The sequence below is a fragment of the Bombyx mandarina genome, chromosome 08 (assembly GCF_030267445.1).
Source record: "Bombyx mandarina strain Sakado chromosome 08, ASM3026744v2".
Lineage (NCBI taxonomy): Eukaryota > Metazoa > Arthropoda > Insecta > Lepidoptera > Bombycidae > Bombyx > Bombyx mandarina.
Window position 1 is genome coordinate 15,646,187 of NC_143215.1, and position 25,619 is coordinate 15,671,805.

Below are 25,619 nucleotides of genomic sequence, written 5' to 3' on the forward strand. Positions count from 1 at the left end.
CTTTATTAAATTAAAAATGGGTAATTATGTGTCGAGCTACGCGCGGTGGACGGTTCAGAGTTCCGTAGTTGAAATAAACATTATCACAATTAAAATGTGAACTGTAAATAATTTCACTTAATCCAATTCTTATTAAAAAAACATGACGAAGGAATCCAGAAGCCGCGCCGACAACTGTTACACTTAGCATTCAGATGTCAGGGGGCAGGCTGCAGACATTATTATTTGCTGTTCAGGTAGACGGTAATACAAACAGCGGCCGGATGAGCCTGCGCGGCTCCGTTCTAAAGCGCAACGAGGCTGCCCGGAGAGACACAGCATATATTCATAATTAAAACCTCGTTTTGTAGTTAACTCAACATCACAAGCAATATAAATTAAATAGGGTTCGTTAAGCATTACGTGCATTCCATTCGTCGCATTACAGTGGCTCACCCAGAAGATTTAACTGTATGTAGTGAAATATTAATACGAACTTAGTCAAACGAAGATGTTGATGTGAAGAGCGCCGGCTGGGGCGCACATTGTCGTCTGTAATTAAAGAGCCGAGGCACCCGTCGTGTACAAGTTTAGTTAAGTCTTAGAATAACGTTTCAGAAGCACTTTCTGCTACCGGACTCGGTCATTGTTAAAGTTAACCTGGTGAAGTAACGAGACTCCCCGGAACGCACCCTGGAACACCTAATTGCTTAATGAGTCTATTTAATAATTTTAAGAGACGCGCAGTCCTCTGTATGTATTGCGTGAATTTTCCCGTCGATACCAAGAGGCTGGTGGACGAGCGTCGATAGTGTTATATCCTCCACGTGACCAGTCGACAGCCCTTCTATATATTCAGTATATATGTATATGTGTACATTAGATTTATTTCTGTAATGACACACGCGAGGATCGGTACAGCTAACGCGTTCTATCGAATAGTAAGTATTTTTGATTTAGACATGTTCAATTACAAGTACATTACAATTACTTAACAATAAAACAACAAACAAAATTTATTTCCTCATAGCGGTTTTGTTTTCCACTATATTCCATATTCCCGTGATGACCATAAATCAAGACGACTGTGTGGCCGGGCTCCGCCTCTCACGGCGTCACCCGGACACTATCTGACAAGGTGCAAGTAAACAAATTTTGTTTTGGGCATACAGATTAGACGCTCTGTACGAACCGGCATTGTTATTGTCTGCTGGCCGCCAGTAGATGCTTCCATATTTAAATCACTTCAATGCCTGTATGCGTTACAATAATGGAATGGATGTCATTAGCCGGAGTTGCAGAGTATAGCGATACATCGCGGCATCGATGTGATAGTGAATCAACTCTCGATCACTATGTATATTTGTGAATGATAATTTAAAAGGTGTCCCAGTGCAAGTGCAGTGCGGGCACTTCTTGGTGACATCGACTTACGATATTGCGAATACGTTGAAAGCTCTGCCCTCCTCCGAGACAGAAGGGCGGCTGGAAAGAAGTTACGTTGAAAAGAGTTCAGAGTTGTCGCGGACGGTCCGTTTCAAATGTATGTAATTTAGCGGACTTTATTGCAGACTCATAGAGACCACCGGACTCTAACGAAGTTACGCGCTGCAGGTTCTCTTGACAAGCTTTCTAATTGGGACTTAAAAAAACATCTACTGAATGTTTCCGAGCCGACACAAAATCGGTAGCACTATCCAAAATAGCCGCGTGACATAGACCTCTTCTTGCTGTAAATCCTGCGTCGCGCTAGACTCAGCCGCCATCCTCCAAATGGGGTCGGGTTTTACCCTTAATTTGTGTAATAAAGTCTCAAATGACCTCACTAACTGAGACCTATTTCCGAACCGGTGATTGAGGTCGTATCTAAACAAATAAAGTTTTATAACCTTAGGACTCTGTTCACAGCGCTCCGACGAAGGACACAACTATATCCTTAAATTATTTTATGCATCTTATGTCTGTGTGATATCGTCTCTCTGAAAACATTGGAACCGACCGAATAGGCAACGATAGGTCTTTGGGCCACAAAACTGGCACACACAAATAAAGTTTTTTTAATTACTGCTAGATACTCTGCTAGTAATTACATGTCAGTACATACCGCATATGCCGGCAATTGCCTTTTTTATTTATTATTATTATAGGATAGGAGCCGAATTTATGACGAAATCCCCGCGCTGTGGGCTGGACTCTCTCAGGACAGAACCAGGGAAACGTAAGAAAACTGATTAATTCCAAAAGCCACCTTAAATACGCCCCACTGACAGAGTCGTCCATGGAAATTGTTCTGAATTCACCCCAGAGTCGGCACAGGCAATGCCGCGTGTGTACTTAGATACTCCCCCAAAATCAGCCTGCCGAATATCGCAACTTAAAAATCTTGGAGCTTGGATACTTGGAGGTATGCATCTAATGTGTTGATACATAATGCATACATATGTATTTATATCGTTTTCATACTAGTCGTTGAGTGATCAAGGACTTGGTCGCATCTATATATAATATCATATAGATCTATCTATTCAATGAACGGCATTTTAACTGGTCAGACCACAGAGAACTAATCACTAAAAAAGACAACAAATAATGACAAAAAATATAAAAAATCATGTTAAACGAAGGGTAAATCATTTTGATCATCATCCGTAGCGGGGTGACTTCCAAACAGCACTCGGCACCATCTGGTCCTTACCCTTGCTTAGTTGACGGCAGACCTAACCCAAAGTCACCCTCAAACTCCGAAGATATTACTGGTGTTCAAAGCTAGGCGGATTAAGAGTTCGCCGGGCTTGGAACGGCTCCTGGGCCGATCGACAATTATCCCCGTAGAGGAGGTCCCGTAGATTTGAATAAGCTGTCTAGTGTCACGTATCGACCGGCGGAGCTTAACTGCCTCATAAACATTTGTAATAAAATGAACTTTCAACTTTAATAGCGGCTTAAAGTGCGATGAAACGTGACATAAAAAAACGTCGTTTATTTTTAATATTCCGAAAAAGCTCAGCGATGAACTTTTACGAAAACTTTTAGTTAGTAGAAGTTAGTATTCTACGGTAGGAAGTTCGTACGGGTTGGGTAGGTAGAGTAGGTATTTGTACAGCGATGCACTCATGAGTTCAGGTTTTGAGGCTGACGCGCCTGTTGCCGTTACCCGTCACAATACCACCGAGACTTCGAAGACTTCTCATCATCATCAGACAGCATCCACAGGCCAAGAACTGAATGTTGTAATTTACAGTGACATTATGAACCTCAAGATGATGCCGTGAGTAACATCGAGGATCTCTTAAGGAACAGATGAGCAGGGTTCACGGCCTGATGCGTAAGGCGTCCAATGTATTCGACTCGACTCAAGACTCGACTTGTTTAATTTGTTTTTTTTTTTTTTTCTTTTTATTGATGCACAAAACAAATTACAACCAAAGAAATTATAAGTTTAAATGTTTAACATAACAATCTGGATTGCAATTCAAAACAGGTGCATACAGAAAATTTTTTACAACTGAACATATGCCTAAATACGATGTATACATACTCACATACGCTCCCACTCACACACACACACACACACAGCCGCACACACACACACTCACGTTTTGTTGTTTTCACGAACAGCTTGGTGTGATGAATATTGATAGTTCCTTAAAGTTGCTTGTCTTAGCAGAACATCGACCAGCCGCCGGCTCCAGCCCGCGCCGCCTCGGGACCCGGACACTCCGTTTGACATGTTGTACCTCTACGAGCTATCAACAGTGAGACATTTAGGGAATCAAGAAATGCAACCAGAATTTCAATAGTTTCTAAGGATTACAATTTTATTAACTTTTATAGTTCTCACTATACAGTGTAGCTCAGGGCTCGGTGTCAAGTGTCCACCGCCGCCCGCAGCCGCTCACCGCCGGCGCGGCGTGGGTACGGCGTCTGGCGTCTGAATGCCGCCACCCGTCTGTAACATGAGATAGAGTCTCAACTGTACCGCAGTTATCGGCTGCCGATCACTTCTAACAAATCACGAGATGAGCTCAGGACGTCGGAACTGTCCTCATGTAGGACGGAATATAGCTCTTTGTTTTGTTTTGTAAATACGGGTCACTAGCCCCGTGGCTAGCGGAGCGAGCGCTGTATTTCCTTGTAAGTCGTTCTGTGTATCAACAGCGACGGCCGCTCGAACTTGCAAAGAGAATTGTAATTTGTGCGCTTTAATCAGGCATCAATATCGGACAAGGGGATGGAGGGGTGGGGCAGGGGGTGGGGTGGGGGGGGTAGTCACGAACTAATTGCGGTTTCGTGGTATATTGAACGTTTGTTTTCATCAACATTTACCACTACCTGGAGACCCCTTGTGTATGGACCTGGTGATGGTGGTCGCTTGAGGTCAGGCCTGACCATCTGTTTACAAATTTAGTAAAAGACCACAAATTATTTAAATATATCAAGAAAAAAAATTGTTGTTCTAAATAAATATTGATCCGCAATTAACGTTCACGATCACACACAGGATGATCTGGTCTCAAGCTAGGCAATAGATATTAAACACCCTATCAAATAGTAAACAAACTTCACACGTGAATGTTTGTCCGATGTAGGAGCCTGTGGGTACCTCAGCCCAGTAGCCAGGAGCGATAACGCCTCCGTCTCCAGTTCACGAGCGGGTCCCATAATGACTGCTACTTGGAAGAAGCTGTGTCAAAACTTCAGTGGCCGAGCCCCAAGTACGCGAGTCGCTGTTAAAACATCTCTTCATTATTCAATTGATATGATGGAGGCCAAACAAGCTACCTCGTCATATTAAGTTGAGCTTCCGATGTCGCTGTGACCAGGCTTCAGCTCCGTTTGTCTATCAGTGGCTTCGGATTTCATTGTTCAAAGCCCTGCATAATTTTGAGGATATAACAATCTCTTTACGAGAATGACAACCAAAGTATTTATTAATTAATTAATTTAACGTTCTTTTGAAGCGAAAGCTGTTTCCACAAATGTTGGAAGTTGTACCATCACACCAGAATTTATTGATATTAACAGAATACTTAGAGTGCGTTTTGCACGCGAGCTTATATTAGCTATTGTTTCCTTGCAGCTTGTGCATAAGCTGCTCATATTGGCTCAAATGTACTTTTCAAGATCAAGTCACACAAGTCTATTCTTAGAGTCCACTTGTGTAATTACGCAAATTATAATTTTGCGGGTTTCATTTTTATTACACGACTAGCGACCCGCCCTCGCTTCGCTTCGGAAACATTAAAACACACATGAAACCAAAAAAATAAAATAAAAAAAGTAGCCTATGTTCATCAGGGACAATGTCGGCTTCTAATGGAAAAAGAATTTTTCAAATCGGTCCAGTAGTTTCGGAGCCTATTCGAAACAAACAAACAAACAAATCTTTCCTCTTTATAATATTAGTATAGATATAGATGTTATTCCTTCACCGTGGAATTCAATCGTGAAGACGTATTTGAGTCGTGAATATGAATCGTTGCGTACGTATTTCATTAGAAAAATTGGTACACGCTTGCGGGATTCAAACACCGGTGCATCGCTACACATGAATGCACCGGACGTCTTATCTGTTAGGTCACGACGACTTCATACAACATCATACATTGAACACAGAGCTAACGAGCCTGTTCACCACACCAACGATTAACTGAAGAAACAATCGGCGGAGGTTGCCATAGACAGGACCGGGGACACTCACAATGCTTTACACAAATATCGTATTGCTGTAAACGGTTGAAGCCGCAGCTGTCGTTTACAAGTGTCTATATAATTAACAAGAAAATGTGATTCAAAATCAACAATTACGATGAATCTAAAAACATCCGTTCCCAATATGTTTATATTTCTTTATCCTCGACTTGCAAAACGAGATGGAAACAAATACGTTGTTGTCCAGACGGCTCAAATGAGCATTAAGGTATTTGTAAGAGGCTCGGAGCAAGAAGTCCCATAAGCCGCGGCCGGCGCCACGCGACCGACCTCGATCCCTTGAATATGTAAATCTAAACGAAATCTTGCAAACCTGAGTATTTGGAAGAACAGCAGCGAACATAAGTGTCCGGCCGCGGCACCGAGCCCGCTTCGAGGGAGCCAGGACGAGCCAGGCCGAGCCAGGCCGAGCCAGGCCGAGCCAGGACGAGCCAGGCCGAGCCAGGCCGAGCCAGGCCGAGCCAGGCCGAGCCAGGACGAGCCAGGCCGAGCCAGGCCGAGCTGTGAGCGACTAACTACCTCATGTAACGATCTGACTCTTGCTGACACTACTCGCAGCTAACACTCTCTCGAGCGATGTTTGATCTAGCCATTGTTGAAACGAGATACAGAAGCAAAGACATACATACACCTATCGACAATGATGCAACACGTATCATCCAAGCATACTAGAATAATGTGAGGTCCTCAGTGCGAGGCTAGGGAGCTCACTGGTCGGGGGATGGGCGCTACTCGGTGAGTACATCGGTGGAACTTCCCGTCCGCGTAGATTTTTTCTTGTAATTTAATTTAATTTTCTGAAGCCTTTGAACTTTTCGTCTTTCAGATTTTCTTTTCAAAGTTAAATCACGTATTTATTTAAATTTATTTATTAATGAGCTCTCTTTAGACGTGAGTAAAGAGAAAAATGAATAAATCAAAAAGAAACAAACGGTGAAAGAGCATATTTATTTTAATTGTTGTAGTTGTGGTTCTGTGTAGTAGTGTGGACCCCGGGCCCCGGCCGCAGGACGCACAGGACCGCTCCGCAAGTCCGGACGCTTCAACTACTACTACTTTCGAATCCGTACAGATGCATACGACAAATGATGACCGAGGACAACACTCCGTGACCGAGGCTGTACTAGTTCATTGTTCTGTTAACATCAACGTAGCGCCAAGTCGCTTGTACACGTCCTGTTGTCAGGCGATCATCTACTCTATCACAAAGCGATAGAACCGAGATTAGCGGAATTCACTGCACGTCTTTCGACAATCATTTTACAATATGTATTATTGTGTTCACGATTCTCTTCAGCTGGCATTACTGTTCTGTACCCTACACACAGGAGGACGGACTGTTGATGACGTCACGCTCATTACGAAACATGTGATCAAACTAATCACGCCTACCGCATTATGTATAGTAATATTGTGATACATAATAGCTAAAGTGACGTCTGACACTGCGAGATGTCGCGAGATCGTATATATAGATATATACCTAGTCTTGCCATAAATACTATGACAAAGGAAAAAAAAATCTATTGAACATGGTGTTGTTAAGGGGCTTCACTACCTTCTCAAGAATGGTATCTTGATACACTTGTGCCGATGTTTTGATACCTTTTTTACAAAAGTATGGCTCAGTCACTCCTTCATAGCTAATACCCCACCAAAGCATCACTGAAGTCGGGTAGTGCTCACGTTACGCTCTGTCGACTAATTGGGAAGCTTCCTTAGAGCTTTGAGCATAAATACGGTTTAAGTTTTGTTTGTTAAAATGTTGCTCAATTGTAAAAATTTTCTCATCCGTAAACAAAAGTTTTCTATGACCTCCCTTTGCGTACCGCTTCAGTAGTTGTTTCGATTTTACCACCCTATTTTCTTTTAAATTATCACTTAAGAAATGACCAGTACGTCTCTTATAGGCTGCAAGTCCTAAGTCATCTTTTAAAATACGCGACATGGTTCTAGGTGCTATCTTCATCTCCCGAAATAAAATATTTTGCTTTCGGACAGGATTTCTTCGAATTCTTTCCCTTACTGCTTTGACCACCTTTTTCGTACGAACACTACGTGGACGGCCAGATCTTTTCTGTCACAAACAGAGGCGGTCTCATTGCACCTATCAATAGCCCGGTACACAAACATTTTACTAATACCAAGCGTATGGAGAGTTTTAAAAATTTGCATTTGGCTCCATACCTACTTTGTGTAATGCAATCACAGCGATTCGGTTCTCTTTATCACCCCACTCCATTTTAATATCGCAAGATATTGTACAATGTATTGGCGCCAAAATGAGAAAACTCAATGAGCAATCATATAAAAATGACAGATTCCAAATTCAAATGTAATATTTTGTGTATTTGTAATTGTAACAGTATTTATGGCCAGACTAAGTATATAATAATATGGCCACCACGATACGACGTACCACAAGTATGACCATCACCACATGACATAATGTTGAACTCTGTATTCTACTGAAATAACTGTTCTACCCAAATGTTAAAGAACTTTGTTTCTTGGAATATTTATAAAATTAAATGAGGAGCGCACAGAGTGTCACCTCGGAATGCAATTGTAGCTCCGAGGACCGCGCCCTGCCTCCTCCACCTCCACCTCCACGTCAACATTCCGCGAGCAGCTCTAGAGACATTGCGATAGAAACAGTCTTCGAAATAAACACTGGATATGTTCAAAAATCTTTATATCTCTCTAGCTATTATTGAACAAAAGTATTTAGTAAAAGTATTTATTACTGGTGGTAGGACCTATTGTGAGTGCGCGCGGGTGGGTACCACCGCCCTGCCTAATTCTGCAGTGAAGCAGTAATGCGTTTCGGTTTGAAGGGTGGGGCAGCCGTTGTAACTATACTTGCGACTTTAGAACTTATATCTCAAGGCGGGTGGCGCATTTACGTTGTGGATGTCTATGGGCTCCAGTGAACACTTAACACCAGGTGGGCTGAGAGCTCGTCCACCCATCTAAGAAAAAAAAAGACGGAATGAAAGCTTTTCTAAAAGCTACTACTATACCATATTCTAATAGATTCAAAAGCAGGCGAATCCAAGTCCTCCTCTATCTGTCTCTCTCACTTCTAAATGACAGCACACACGCACTACAGGACGTGCTGTGCGTGTTTCTAAGTCTGAAGGCTGAGTCCGGACGACGGACGGGAGACGGGGTCATCTCGCGCTGGTAGAGGAGGCGGTTATACTAATAGTATAAAATTGTTAGTGTCACGAGGCCGCGAACTGTGTCTCCCACTTCCTCTTACTTTACAAAAGCTCAGCTTTTTGTTCGTAGTCGTCGACTGTCTGTGGCCCCTTGGTCGGCGGGCTCGGCGGGCTCGGCGGGCTCGGCGGGCTCGGCGGGCTCGGCGGGCTCGGCGGGTGCTGTCAGCCCCGCTGTATGGTGGCTTGTACGTACTATCCACAAACACTTCCCGCACTATCTTAACGAACTGGGAATGTTTACCCAGCATCCTTCGCGTCAATATTATTACACGCTTACGTTTGCGTCACACATTATTCTACGTCACGCTTATACTCCGGTGCTCCTTCAGCTGGAGCCTCATTGTATTGAAGTGAGCTCCAATATTTAGCTTCGACCTTTCATAATCATTATTCCAATAAAATAAATAAATTATGGTCCTTATAATACAGCACGTACATTTTAAAATTTGTAAAGTTCGACATTTTTTGTCCCTTTATCTCTTATAGTGGTGTGATAATTTATATTATCCGTTGCTCTTGTATTCTAAATTTATCGATGACTAGAATCATAGATATCTGTGTGCCTATAAAATAAAATTTGTAAAACTGTTCTAATAGAATACATTTTGATATCTGAGAATAGTTCGAAGCAAAGAGAACGTCCGCGCTCAAATCTTTTTCAATAGACTCGAGCAGAACGCACCCGTGTCCGGCTGTCTCTCCCCGCAGAGGCAGCGCTCCTCGGTCGCGGACGGACTTTTCCTTGGCTGGGCCCCCACTGCACGGTCCTGCGGAACGAGCGTTGTGACGGAGCCAAGGTCACCGGGCGCGCGGACAAAACAAAAAAAATACATTATCCCTGCAAGACTCTCTGACTTAACATATACATACACATGTATTTATACTGCATCAATTATGTAGAGAAGCTTTAAGCTTTGTCCATCAGATTCAAGCTTCCACAAGTAAATGCCAGTGCTCATCTATTAAACATTACCCTGCTTTAAATAAATGTTCTCACGAATGAATAACTCGCTCCGGGACTCTCAGCCTGAACACGCAACCGTTCCAGAGCTGTTTGCACTTTGACTCCCCGAGAATTATCTCTATTAAATTATGTTCACCGAGTCTGACCTACTCTACTCTACTCTCCAACTGTGTTCTTTCAATAAAGTGTTTTCTTGACAAGTCCCACGGCTTTACATTGTTATTTTATAATTGCATGAAGCTTAGGAGTATTGTAGAGCTGCTCGCTACACGTGAGGGCGGTGGGAGTACCGGGGTGCTCTTCGGACGTTCTAAAGTTCAGGTCAAGACACAGGTCCGAACCTGTTCGACGTGCCACTCCGAGCTGCTTCTCATTAATATAGACAGATCTCATACATACAGGTACCAGGCCGACCCTCATCTCGTCACTGGGGACCGCGGGCGCCCCATGAGGTTGTATTGTTTTCTGTTTGCGGCTGACCTGTCCTGCAGATTGAAATTCTTTATACTTCACAGGGTACGAATATGAAGGCGGCGGTACCTATCAGTGCGCGGTCAGAACTCTGTTAGATGTTACAAGTTTCACACCAAATTGAAGCTTTTCCTTGAAAGTTACCAATGGACCTATTCAATTAGATTTGAATAAAAATACATTCATATTTAACAAACAAATTGAGCTCACTAACCAATTCGTTTTATTAGAAATTTATTTACATTTCTCGAGAAAGCTTTTACATTTCGCTTTCAGATAAAAACGATCGCTGAAAGCTTTCATGCAAAGTTTTTGATTCGTCGGATTACATCATTGTTATTTTTCTTCAGGAAAATACACCTCATATTTTATTAATAATAAATATGAATAAAATGTTGTAATGTGACGTAGCGTGTAGTTAGCAGTGACAGTGGCAGTGGCAGTAGCAGTAGTGTGCAGAGGGAGCTCGGGCCGGCTGCCACCTCTTCCACTACATTAACTTCTCTCTTACACAGGGTAGACTAGGGTAGACTGGACGGACGTCTACGGTATGGATTGAGTCTTCTTTTGCCTCGTTGTGGTTGGTTGTTGTTTGGAAGACTAGGGACGGTTCTGTTGCATCTCAGAGTGGGACGTCGCATGTTCGAGTCGGGAGCGAGCGGCTTCGCTATTTATAATGAAACACGTACCTAACAAATGTCCTCGGTGAAAGAATAGCATCGTTTCATAAAAAATACCACGCAAAAATTATAATTTACATAGTTACTGATACTGACGGTAGGGCATCTAATGAGTCCCCGTAGGCGGGTACCATCTCCCTGCCTGTCCCCGCCGTGAACCAGTAATTGCATTTCGATTTGTAAGGTTGGGCAGCCGTTGTACTGTAAAACTGAGACTTAGAGCTCATGTCTCAAGGAGGGTGGCGGCATTTACGTTGCTGATGTCTGGGGGGCGGTAACCACTTAATACAAGGTGGACCGTGAGCTCGTTTACACATCCAAGCAATAAAAAATAAAAAAACACCACTCTTCTGCTCGTGTACGCTACTAAAAATAACGTGTTTATCTACTTACTCTACTTCACAACATAATCGTGAACAAACATTGATCATCGCAATATATGTATGTCGGAGACGGTCATTAGTTTGGCAGCTAAACAAAACGCAGCACGATTCCCGAGAGATGGCAGCACGATCGCGGTGTCGTCGGAACTCGGCTAACTTCGTGCTACGACAGAGCCTAGCCGATGGAGGTGCGGAGACGCCAACACACTTACCAACCAGCCTTCTTGTAGAGCGGTGCCTCCGTGCTAAGAACTGTCATACGTTTCGTCTGCTGTTCGCCCCTATGATGTCTGACAATGGAGTTAATAATTGTGGCCTCTCCGTTAAGTATATACGTCCTATTTGGAGAAATACGACAAAAGATAGATCTTCCACCGAGCGGGTGATATTACTGCGTAGACCGACGGTCCCAATGTCAAATGTTGTTCGGAACTTGTATATGTGCAAGCTTATCTTGAAAATGTCGTAAGCGAGATTCAGGCATCTGTCAAATATCTTGTGATGGCTACCGTCACATCCTAGAGATCTTGTTGCTCGGAATGTGGTTCAATTCATTAAGAAAAGGGCGAACATTAACTGTGTGCATTTGCTAAACAATGCTGTAATAAAGTCGGCACGGAGGCACGCACGAGCTGGTCACCGCGCCGGCTGTAAAACTCTATTATCGAGGAAATGTACTTAAAAGGTTATTAACCTGAAGCTTGCGTCCGCGAATCCAGAGCAATCGGGTTCTTACAGCTGTGGAATAATGCGACGCCTTGTTGTGTACTTTAATAAGATATCCAACGAGTCGAGCGCCCGAACGCACCGAGCTGCGGCCCGCGGGCCCCGACACTTAGAGACGTCGTACTGACGATAGTTCTCGCTGTGATTGAGAACGCTTCCCGTCTAATGAGAGAATCGTTAAATAATTACCCAATACATCGTTTAAAATAATTTAAAATATAGTGTAAAGTGCATTGTATTCGAAGTCTTATTTTGAAGAACAGTTTATTTTCATATTTATGTTCTGTATTCTGTGCAGATTAACTTATGATTATTAAATTTAGTGGTGAATATACCGCGCCGGCGCAACGAGCCCCCTTCACAAAATGACACCGCTCTGCTTGGCGCCGCTAGTAGGTACTTTGTAATGACTTATAGTTGATCAGTCATAATGTAATAATTTGTTTTCTCTGCAAGCCGTGACCGAAAAAATTCAAGTAACAGAACAGAATCTAACGCGAAGTCCGGAATGCGATAATAGGTAGACTATTTTGATGAGTTCGGAGATCGACATCAAACCTATAATATTAGTGTAAACACTCCCCAATATCTTCGAAATATCTTTATATAGTCAGAATACATAATGCACATTGTTGCAAGCCGGTCACTGCTTAACTTCATAGATTAATAAATTCGTATTAAAATTTTAGTGTCCATATTGTCGTAAGTTAACGTAATTGTGTTAGTGGCTCAATACACAATAATATCCAATACAAATCAGATATAATTATAACCAATACAACAATACAACCTTCAATAGCAATAGCAAGGTTTTTAAAAACAGCCTCGCCAGCCCGACGTACCTACGTATTGTTGACTCGGTTTTGATGACGCACGTCTCCTCAAGGGTCAAAGGGTCCGGGATCTACAGGTACATGTCGCTTCAGGTCCACTAGGCGGTGCTCTAGATACTGTTAGTAAATTTCCTCCTCCTGAGATCTTAGCAATATAAAATTTAAAACAATCATATGTATAAATCTGAGGGGATAAAAATATGTGCCGATTCCTTCCACACGAGGGAAATAAAAGTTGAGGAAATTAATGCAGTCTCGATGAAACAATATCAGAATGAGATTTCCTCAAGTTTGTACTCGTAATATTAGCTCCGCGACAGCACAGGAACAGCCAGTACACACAGCACGTGCTCATGTGCGTTAAAGTGAAAATACCCTCCTCTTGAGCTATGACCCTCGGCTGACGATATGTTGTTAAGAGCAGTTTTAAGCATCACTTGTGTGAGATGTTTTTGTGTATATTATCAAAGCTAACCAAGTTACATTGTAGAGTCCGTCTCTACATGACAACTTGTAGCCTCAAAACTAGTAAGTTTCTTTTTATGTGTCGAGCCACGTGTTGGCATGCATGATTAAATCATTGAGCTATATCTGGGGCGTTTGTTTTACGAAATGTAATCTTTACTTTTAGAATGTTACAGACAGCTGCTGTTTGAAAGTGCATTACGTCATTTTTCAGGAAATAGATAATACCAGCTTCTAACATGTGAATAATTTATTGAACAACGTAGCGACAAAGTTGCAAGTCGGCGATGCTATCGGTTGACTCTTGGTGGTTACCGTATCTCACGAACACATCGCGGCAACGATGAAGGATGTGTCGGAGCACTAGAGATTTATTACTCGAGCAAGGCGTTAACAGCTGGCACTCCTGAACTGGGCGCTCTACGAGTATGTGTAGAGCTGTGTAGGCCTGGATATATCTATATAAGTATATCTTTACTTAATGAAGTTGTCTTGTTTTCCAGATCGTTGGAGTGCCAGACGCAACTGTTTGTCCCCAGTGACCATTGTCACGTAAGTTTATGTTTTTATTTATTGTATGAGAGATGATAGATATGAGAAATGTAAAAACCTGCTCACGGTCCGCTTAGTGCTAAGTAGCTACTAGAGCCTTTACACGTCAAGAACGTTAATGCTGTCAGCTACCTTATCTACCAGCGAGGATGTGCGCTAATGGAAAGTGTCCGATGGCAGTCCCTGTCGGACTGTCTGGCTCGGCACCACTGCCATCATTGTGTCACTGGCGTGATGTTACGGTGTGAAGTATCTATAGAAAACCAAAAGTAATTACGGGTATTGCACGCTCACAAACTTTTATGAGCTTTTGGAACAGCTTTATATCACACGGAAAATGGAACATTCATTGTAGTCCGTAAACTGTTTAATGGCTCAATGTCATGTACTACGCGCTTCTTGGATGAAACGTGAAGTATGTTCAAGAATGCTCACGGCCCACAGCGAAGGTTGTTAATATATTATAGAGGCAGAGGTCAAGATTGCGTTTTCATGTCATAAGTTAATAATAAAAGCTTCTATAAAAACGTTCTTGTTCTTTTTTAAAAAAAATATTGCTTAGATGGGTGGACGAGCTCACAACCCACCTGGTATTATGTGGTTACTGGAGCCCATAGACATCTACAGCATAGACGCGCCACCCACCTTGAGATACAAGTTCTAAAGTCTCAATATAGTTACAACGGCTGCCCCACCCTTCAAACCTAAACGCATTACTGCTTCACGGCAGAAATAGGCAGGGCGATGGTACCTACCCGTGCGGACTGACAAGAGATCCTACCACCAGTAATTACGCAAATTATAATTTTGCGAGTTTGATTTGCGGGTTCATTGTTTATAAAAAGTTCAGAGACAAATTATGCACAATCCAGAATGTATCTTGCTGTTCTTAAATGTAGAGCTGCATGCCACATTAAAGCTCACCCTTAGCCTTTTTGTATAAAATATAAGCTAGGATGAGGCGCCGATGTATAATTCCCATAACACAGAGCTAGCACGTGCGTGTCTAGCACTAGGTGCGAGGTGCTCTTTAAGATAATAAAACAAATAAAGTACATATCAAATTTTATCGGATTCCCAATTAAATTAACCAACGTCGGCAATAAGTGTGTGCTTATTTATCATAAAATTATAATAGTTCACATTGTGAAACAACCTTCAGTATCTTCAAAACCCTATATAACGAGTATGGCAAAAAGTTTTTATTTAAACTTTGTCAATAAAGCTTGCAATTTTTTACACTCTCAACCGCTGTTCTTTTTGTCTTTCCTCGGTCATTACCTCCCCCTAACTCCTCCGCTAGGTTTCCTCTCGTCCCCTCGCCCCCTCGCCCTCTCGCCCTCTCGCCCTCTCGCCCTCTCGTCCGAGTCGACTCGTTAGTTCGTTAGTGGCGCGGTGTACACTCTATCGGTCGGTGTTATTTAAATAGGTTTTCCACTTCATAATTCAGTCTTTATACAGTTATACTCATTTCTGGATCTTACAAAACTTGGAACTTCCTTTAACACTGGCCCCGTTGTTGGACTTATTGATGACTTAAGGAATGGATCGTTAATGTGAACTGTCATTCTCACAATTTGTTAACTTCGTTCACTAACTAGGTGATTTCGATTTCTACAACAGACGTCGATTGGTTGGCGATACGCGATGCAATCGATGGACAAATTTATTAATAAACGGAAAGAGGCGTAAATCAAATAACGCACAGAGACAGCTGCTGGAGGGCCCACTTGCATTGATCCTGCACTAGGGCATGCAAATAGATATACTGTTTCAAGGCGGTCGAGTCTATGTGAACTGTGAAATGGCAACCCTTATTAACGAGCTAGTAGGTTGATCAGCGTGTCAGAGCGTAACTTAAAAGGGATTCAGCCGTAGACTCAATAAAAGATATCACTATAAGCTTTTAAGCCTTAGGCTTTAGACTTAGGTCCACGACCCACGAAGAATGACGTATGCTAAACGTGTGATAAAAACTGTATTAATTCCAAATTTACGTAGATAATTTTTAAACAAATTGATGCACACACTATGCGACGCACATGTTGTACAACTTGCGCGGGATAACACAAATAACACTCCCGCCTCAGATCTTGGCCGAAGATCCGCAAGGCTCCACTCTCTCTCCGCTACTTTTCACCTTATAAGCTATTTCAGTAAACTTGTAATGTAACTGTAACCCTCTTCGCGGATAAAGAGGCTATCTACTACTCCAGTAGGAAGATCTCGTTCATGCATAGTAAACTCCAGGTCACAACCAATAATTCAGAGCAGTGGTTCGGGCGCACGACTTCGACGCGGTTAGCACAGCCGTGCTCTTCAAAAGGGGTCACCCGCCGGACACCACTGCTAATATCTCGACTAGAATTAAGCTCAGTAAGTACATTCTCTCTCCAGATCATTCAATTTCGTTTCTGTGAAGTAGTCGTCGGAGCGCCGCGATGTGTGAGAAATGTTGATGTTCAGAACCACCTACATCTAGAACCGACCATGTAGCGTACGTTGGAAAAGCGGCGCGACACGATTACCCTCATAACGTGACCACCGCTAATTATATATCCGGCACAGGAAGGAAATGGAGCAACGCAAAGCCGTCGAGCCCGAAACATGTCTCGTCGGATCCCCCGGATCTATTCTCTTGTGGTGGCGATGCTTTTAGACTTTCCAAGCACCGGTCACCATCCCCGTCGAACTCGTCAACTACGATGAAGAGCTTGACTTGCGAACTAGCTCATAGACACAACGCACTAAGTTTTTCGCCGGATCTTCTCAGTGGGTCGCGATCCCGATCCAGTAGTAGGTTTAGCGAAAGTCTGCACTTGCAATTCTCTCAGGTTGAGCCCGTGAGCTCACCTGCCAGTCCGTGCGAAATGGTATAGCCCCTTAGGCTACAAACGATATGGCAGGGAAAAAAGCGAGCGAAAATAGATTTTATATTTACCTAAAACCATAACAAAGAAATAAATAATTAATGTTCTTGGATACAAGATTCGTTCGGTAAAAAATTGGATCCCTAATTATTTTCTTCTAATAACGAGATCATTGTTCCGAGATATTTTAGTGGAAGCTCCTTTCTTAAAGGAATCAGAATCCTTTTAGAATCCATTGCTCAACGGGGCATATATCTGTCTGTCTGTCTGTCTGTCGTCGCTCACCGCGTGCTGCAATAAGCCATTAGATTATTTTTTATTCAATTTATGAGTTCCAAAAGTAATGTAGGGCACATTCAATGTTACATTTTTAGTTTCCTCGCAAGAAAACTAACTGACTGAATCTGTTTTGATTCCTAACGTAGCTGGACAGTGACAATGACTGCTCATTCAAATAACACTAACATAGAAAATGTGTTTTTGATTTCATAGAGAACATGGAGAGTGATGTGATTAAATTTATTTTGCTAGTTTTGTGATCCTTTTTCGAAGACAAACTGTAATAATTGTGGGATTAATATTTGTAACAGGGCACAAAGGTGAGACGATCCAATTTAGTGTGAGGTACTACGACACTAGGTACAAGCAAGCGCACGGCGCGTGAACAGCGCTGGTGGCGGAGAGTACGGACATCGTCTGCTTCCATCCAGAGGCCTCGGGGCGCGACTACCACTCGCCCTTGTCAGATTGGTTCGACGGCATCCCAACGTCTGGATCTGTCGCTCCGTTACTCTACGTAGACTATTTATATATCTCAAAAATACATTATATTAAAATAATTTCCAAAAAAATTGGTAAATAATATTACAACAAATTTTTTTTAAGTAATTATGATATAATAACTACATTTTCATTAATCATTCAATCATTCATTCATTCACTAAAAACATTGGAAAATTGACGAAAAATTAATTAAAAGAAAAAACATTTTCCCGTACAAAATGTTCGTGGGTTTCGTAACTGTCAAACATTGAATGTTCATCCCGCCATACGGTAAACTCTACCCTCAAATTAATGGACGTGCTTAAATAAAAGATGCAAATTGACAAGATATATCCACAGTATTCGGATAATGGATAATGGATTCAGATGAATTCATTTAGATTTAATAAATTCAGTAATGAAAATGGATTGACATACATATTATATATTATTATTTATTTTACGATAAAACAGAAGCTTACAAACCAAAATGTTGAGAATATTAAGTTAGCTCGTCCGTTCTTCGTGATCTCCCCCTCATCATCAATCGTACAGGGAAGGATTTGTCATATTTGTTTGAGTTTGAGGGAGAAATCGACGTAACTGTGTTGCACGGCACACGCTGTTGACTGGCCGGGTGTACACCACGCGACGCCATGCAACTGTCGCCACTGGCCAAGTGAAGCTACATAAGCACTTACTGTGAATTAATAGTCAGAAAGTATTCAGATTCTGCAACAATGTTTTGAAATCGAAGTTTCAAATACAAATTCTTTGTTACCGTAAGTGTGTGTGTGTGTGTGTGTGTGTACACGTAATACGAAGGAGGGCTGAGCGCGACCTCACACACTGTGCTGTCTGTGAACTGGTAAAGACTTCTCAGATCGATCGTAAATCACATTACTGTTCGTAACTTCACTTGGAACTAAAAGCTTCCAACGTGAAGGGTCTTCTTGCGAACATCACGATATCCAAGTTTTTTTTTTTTTTTCATAGATGAGTGGACAAGCTCACAGCCCACCTGGTTTTAAGTGGTTATCGGAGCACCTACCTCGAGATATGAGTTCTAAGGTCTCATAATTATACAGTTACAATGGCTGCTCCACCCTTCAAACCGAAACGCATTACTGTTTCACGGCAGAAATAGGCAAGGTGGTGGTGCCTACACGTCATCCGTTTATCTCCCCCCCGACAAGCCCCTCCTGAGCAGTGACATCGAGTCACTATTCGGCATGGGAGACTCTGTCATCCTGGCAGGCGATCTAAATTGCCACCACACTAGGTGGAACTGCCACCGTTCAAACATAAATGGTAGGCGTCTCGACGCCTTTATAGACGACCTTACCTTCGAAGTAGTCGGTCCCCCAACTCCAACATGTTATCCGTATAACATCGCGCTCCGTCCGAGCACTATAGACCTGGCACTGCTGAGGAACGTAACTCTGCGCTTGCGTTCCATCGAAGCAATGTCAGAGCTCGACTCAGACCACCGACCTGTCGTTATGCAGCTCGGTCGCCCCCACAACCCAGTCACAGCTACGAGGACCATGGTGGACTGGAAGAAGCTGGGCAAATGCTTAGCCGATGCCGCTCCACCAATCCTCCCCTGCGGCCCGGATTCAACTCCATCCCCCGAGGACACAGTCGAATCCATAAACATCATCACGGAACACATCTCTTCCGCGGAAGATCCTCAAAAGAAGTCGATGTGGAGGATAGCTTTCACCGCATCAGACTGTCCCCCGAACTTAGGAACCTCCTAAGAGTTAGAAACGCGGCAATCCGGGCCTACGATCAACTTCCCACGCACTCAAACCGGATTCGGATGCGTCGTCTACAGCGGGATGTAAAATCTCGCCTAAGCGACGCCCGAAATGAAAATTGGGATAGTTATTTAGAAGAACTCGCGCCCTCTCATCAAGCATACTGGCGACTAGCAAGGACTCTCAAGTCCGAAACTACCGCTACTATGCCTCCTCTCGTACGCCCTTCAGGCCAACCACCGGCTTTCGATGACGATGACAAGGCAGAGTTGCTGGCCGATGCGACTGCAAGAGCAGTGCACCCCCAGCACTCAAAACACGGACTCCGAACACACCGAGGCAGTCGACAGGGAGGTCGAGCGCAGAGCTTCCCTGCCACCCACAGTGGTCGTCGTGGCCTAAAGGATAAGACGTCCGGTGCATTCGTGTTGAAGCGATGCACCGGTGTTCGAATCCCGCAGGCGGGTACCAATTTTTCTAATGAAATACGTACTCAACAAATGTTCACGATTGACTTCCACGGTGAAGGAATAACATCGTGTAATAAAAATGAAACCCGCAAAATTATAATTTGCGTAATTACTGGTGGTAGGACCTCTTGTGAGTCCGCACGGGTAGGTACCACCGCCCCGCCTATTTCTGCCGTGAAGCAGTAATGCGTTTCGGTTTGAAGGGTGGGGCAGCCGTTGTGACTATACTGAGACCTTAGAACTATATCTCAAGGTGTGTGGCGCATTTACGTTGTAGATGTCTATGGGCTCCAGTAACCACTTAACATCAGATGGGCTGTGAGCTCGTCCACACAGCTAAGCAATAAAAAAAAAAAAATAAAAAAAAAAAGCCCTCGGACGCGTTACCCCCCATCACCTCTGACGAAGTTAGAGAAGTAATAGATAACCTTCAACCTAAGAAGGCACCCGGCTCCGACGGCATCCGCAACCGGGCGTTAAAACTCTTACCAGTCCAACTGATAACAATGTTGGCTACCATCTTAAATGCCGCTATGACGCACTGCATCTTTCCGGCGGTATGGAAAAAAGCGGACGTTATCGGTATACACAAGCCGGGCAAAACGAATAATGAAACCGCTAGTTACCGTCCGATTAGTCTCCTCCCAGCGATAGGCAAAATTTACGAACGGCTCCTTCGGAAACGCCTCTGGGACTTCGTTACCGCGAATAAAATTCTAATAGACGAGTAGTTTGGATTCCGCGCCAAACACTCGTGCGTACAACAAGTGCACCGCCTCACGGAGCACATCTCAATAGGGCTAAATAGGCGTAAACAAATCCCGACCGGCGCCCTCTTCTTCGATGTAGCGAAGGCGTTCGACAAAGTCTGGCACAACGGTTTGATCTACAAACTGTACAACATGGGAGTGCCAGACAGACTCGTGCTCATCATACGAGACTTCTTGTCGAACCGTTCGTTTCGATATCGAGTAGAGGGAACTCGTTCTCGTCCCCGTCATCTGACTGCCGGAGTCCCGCAAGGCTCCGCACTCTCCCCGTTACTATTTAGTTTGTATATCAACGATATACCCCGGTCTCCGGAGACCCATCTAGCGCTCTTCGCCGACGACACGGCTATCTACTACTCGTGTAGGAAGATGTCGTTGCTTCATCGGCGACTCCAGATCGCAGTAACCACCATGGGACAGTGGTTCCGGAAGTGGCGAATAGACATCAACCCCACGAAAAGCACAGCGGTGCTATTCAAAAGGGGTCGCCCTCCGAATACCACTTCGAGCACACCACTCCCCAATAGGCGCGTAAACACCTCCGCCGTTAGCCCCATCGCTCTCTTTGACCAGCCCATACCGTGGGCCTCGAAGGTCAAATACCTAGGCGTCACCCTCGACAGAGGGATGACATTCCGTCCCCACGTAAAAACGGTACGCGATCGCGCCGCGTTTATACTAGGACGACTCTACCCAATGCTTTGTAGACGAAGCAAACTGTCCCTCCGTAACAAGGTAACCCTCTACAAAACTTGCATACGCCCCGTCATGACGTATGCAAGCGTAGTGTTCGCTCACGCGGCCCGCACCAACTTGAAACCCCTTCAGGTTATACAATCCCGATTCTGCAGGATAGCCGTCGGAGCACCATGGTTCCAGAGGAACGTGGACCTCCACGATGACCTGGAGCTCGACCCCGTCAGTAAGTATCTAGTCGGCATCGCTGCGCCACTGAGAAGGCGGCACGACATGAGAACCCTCTCATCGTAGCCGCTGGAAATTACATACCCGATCCTGTAGACCGATTGGTAAACCGTCGACGTCGCCCAAAGCACGTCATCACGGATCCTCCTGATCCATTAACGGTGCTTTTAGGCAATACAAGCACCGGTCACCGTCCTCGTCGAACCCGTCGCTTGCGACGAAGGGCTCGACGAGCGAATTAACCCACAGACACAGCCCACTGAGTTTCTCGCCGGGTCTTCTCAGTGGGTCGCGCTTCCGATCCGGTGGTAGATTCTGCGAAGCACTGCTCTTGCTAGGGCGGTGTTAGCAATTCTCCGGTTTGAGCCCCGCGAGCTCACCTACACAAGCTAGGGTACGCTGAAATAGCCTCTCAAGGCTATCAGCATAGGTAGGAAAAAAAAAAAAAGCCTACACGTGCGGACTACAAGAGATCCTACCACCAGTAATTACGCAAATTATTATTTTTCGGATTTGATTTTGATTACACGATGTTATTCCTTCACTGTTGAAGTCAATCGTGAATTTGTTAAGTACGTATTTCATTAGAAAAATTTGTACCCGCCTGCGGGATTCGAACACCGTTGTATCGCTATATACGAATGAACCGGACGTCTTATCCTTCAGGCCACGACACTTCAAAATACTAAAACTATATAAAAATAGCAGCCCCGGGCCCCGTCGAACTACGTACCGCCTAACAGTCAATGAATGTCGTGTTACAGATTAATTAAATTAAATATCACTGTACCTTTAAGGCAGCACAATTCGGGTGTATCGCAGCTTCATATACCTTCCTTAGTTTATACAAAATAAATTTCTGAACCCACGCATGAATATTCGACAACCAATATGCATAATATACATTCAATGAAATGGCCATATGCTTTCGTCATTTGAATTTTATTTTATTGTCTATATGAATTATAAAATACGAATATAATGATAAGCGTACAGTAAGCGTCTTATGGTTGCAAATGATTTCTTCCAGGCAACCATAGCAAAATAGAAATTGTTATGCAACAGAGGTACATAGATAATAATTAAGGGAACTAGTATTAATAGCCAAAAGAACAATGTAGATATTTGACAGATACGCGCAACACACTCACTCGTGCAGTACTACGAGTATAATTCGTGATGTAGACGCGTATCGACTACACTACGCGACTACACGAGACGATACAAATATGAGTAATTATGGACGACGAGATCCTATGTGGTAGCAATGTCACACAGACGACGCCGCGGCCACTCGCGGCACTAGTGAACTTAGACCGTCGCTTAGATCCTTGTTCAGCACCTAGCGAAGGCCCTAACGAAACACTGACGGACTTCATTTTTTAAGCTTTGGACAGCTTCCTCGAACGAAAAAGTCGATGCCCGAGAGACCGACGAAAGAATAGCTATAACAAACAAGGTTCTTGACTGACACTGAGACCACACAGCACACAGCTCAGGGGTCAGTGGTCGCTCAGCCCCCGAGAATATCGAGCCTGTGTGAACCTATGTACAAGTGACTCAATAAATGTACTCTGTCACCCACCATTGTTCCGATTAGTAACGACGGATCGCTTGGAACTTTTGGATCTGTGAAGGGACTTCAGTTCTCTCTGTATTTCGTACAGTATGTTCCATGAGGAGTGCTCTGAGGAATTGTTTGTGATGATCCCATCATCTCGTTTTTACCATCGCACCGCCCGCCACTGGAGTAGAGTTCATTCATACTACCTGGAGCCACTGCGTTCGTCCACAGTGCGTTTCCTTGGCAGATCTTTTTGCCGCGTACCATCCGACCCCGGAATGAGCTCCCTTTCACGATGTTTCTCCAACGCCATGAACATGTCCTTCTTCAAATGAGACTTGTGGAGAGTATTAAGCGGTAGGCAGCGACTTGGTTCTGTCTCTGGCATTTCAAACGTCCATGAGCGACGGCAACCACTTGCCATCAGGTGGGCCATATGCTAGCCTGCCTACAAGGGCAATAAAAAGAAAATAAAACATCTATAAAACAAACTACAACTAGTTCATGCAGCACTGACGCAAGACGCAATATGTTTCATTATTACAAATTAATAAAAATGAATTGTGCGCCTGTGTTGTTGTAATACATCGAATTACAAACAAAGTAATATAGATAAATGAACACACGCAGAGGCGTCTGTCAAGAACATCCAGTGCTCAAAACATTTGTCTAATGACACAGCAGCACGCACACATCTGCTGTGTCATTAGACATCGCACTGGAATGACCATATTTCCTCGAAAATACGCAAGGAGCCGCCCCACTGTGAATGGCGACCGATACCGGACCATGATAACAAACTTTTTGTGGCCTAGGATAGATAGTATGGATCTCACAAACATTTGCGATACAACACGGAAACATTAAATTTATCGGATGAGAAATTCGAAGGCTTTGTCATCTGGCGTGGTGGCGACTTCAACTGGCCGCCGAGATCGTGTGACTTAACATCGCTCGACTACTTTCTGTGGGATTACGTGAAATCTCAACCATAACTCGTACTTCGTGAAATTGAGACCCATTTATGCGAACATGTCATACAAAATTGGTACCCCAGGATACACCGCCTACAGCGGAGTCGCGACGGCTATTTGGCTGAAATTATATTCTATATATAATGTCATTGAATACATACTCCATAAAATAAAATTAAAATTGTTGCAATATCACTTAAACAGTTTATTTTATTTTAAGTTCGAGCGCTCTTAATGGAAAACCCTTTCTTACTCTGTCAATAAAGTATCGGGAAAAGATCAATAAGACACAAAATGTTAGCAAAATGTAATTCATCCAAATTTATTTTACCACCTTCAAAGTATGCTCGTTCAGAAACGACACACTTAGGCAGACGAATAATAGAATTATCAAAATATTTTGTTAAACCCTTTTTCTGGAACTGAGTTCAGCTTTCCCCGAGAATTATCCTTTATGTCTTCTACGGAGTGAAAACGTGTGCCGCGACATGGTAATTTGAGTTTAGGAAAAAGAAAAGAGCCGACCGGGGTTATACCTGGTGGACAAGGAAGATGCTCGAGGATATTTGTTGAGTTTGTGGTCAATAATTCTTTCACAATTATGACCCTGTTCCAAGGCGCTTTATCATGATGCAAAATCCAAGAATTTTCTTTGAACAAATCAGGTATTTTTCCGTGAAATTTACTCTATTAAAATCCGCATAAGGCTCAAATAATAATTTTAATTCACAGTTTGACTTTCTAGCAAGAATTCCGGGTCCACAACACTGCGATGGCCAAAGAAAACCATCAACATGACGATGACTTTTTATCTCTTCTGGCGTGGTTTTTTCGGTTTGGTCTGGTCTTGTCTCCAGTAAAAATGCGTTTCACGAATGCCGAAGGTCAGAATCAACTTGTTCTAGCATGTTCTCAGCGACTCTTATGTTCTCTTAGTTTTGGAGAAAATTCAGGTTTTTAGGGACTACCCGAGCGGCAACATGTTTCATTCTAAAGTTATTATTTAGAATGGAACGTATCGACAAAACTACACTAAGCTGTCGCGAGACGACAGTCAGAACTTCATAGTGTCATACTTTACCATATGCCGTTTCATTTCAAGTAATGAGCTGGTATCAAATCCAATAGACGCTCTTGGATCAGTTAGATATACAAGATATAACATGGAGGCCATTCACTAAACAGTGAACCACTTCATTCCTTTGACATCAACTTTTTGAATTCTTCCTAAGAAACAGTATCTAACCAGCTCTAATGTAATGTCCCCAATGCTGTATAGTGTGCATGGTGCTGTGTGCATGGTGTACTCTCCTGCCTGCCGTGCATAACGCTCAACGTTATCAGACGCTTTGGACAAATCGCAGACCGCTCCAGTTGCGTCAAGCGATTCCTCCTAAGCCTGGAAATCATTTTAAATAAGAATACCTGCATAAGTTACGGGGCGGCCCCTAATATATTCATACAGTTTTTCTATCAAGTAGATTAGGTTCGTATTAAAATAACTTTTAAGCTGTCCTGTATACTGTGTCAAGG

General features: G+C 43.4%; 1 protein-coding gene across 1 annotated transcript in view; it reads left to right on the plus strand.

Moving 5' to 3' along the window:
* Window positions 1-25,619, plus strand: part of LOC114242801 (Diuretic hormone 31 Receptor) — a 73,579-nt gene that overhangs the window by 41,149 nt on the left and 6,811 nt on the right. The window contains exon 5 of the mRNA XM_089729377.1: window positions 13,941-13,989. Coding sequence (XP_089585503.1) covers window positions 13,941-13,989 — 49 coding nt within the window. The remainder of the gene's footprint in view (window positions 1-13,940; window positions 13,990-25,619) is intronic.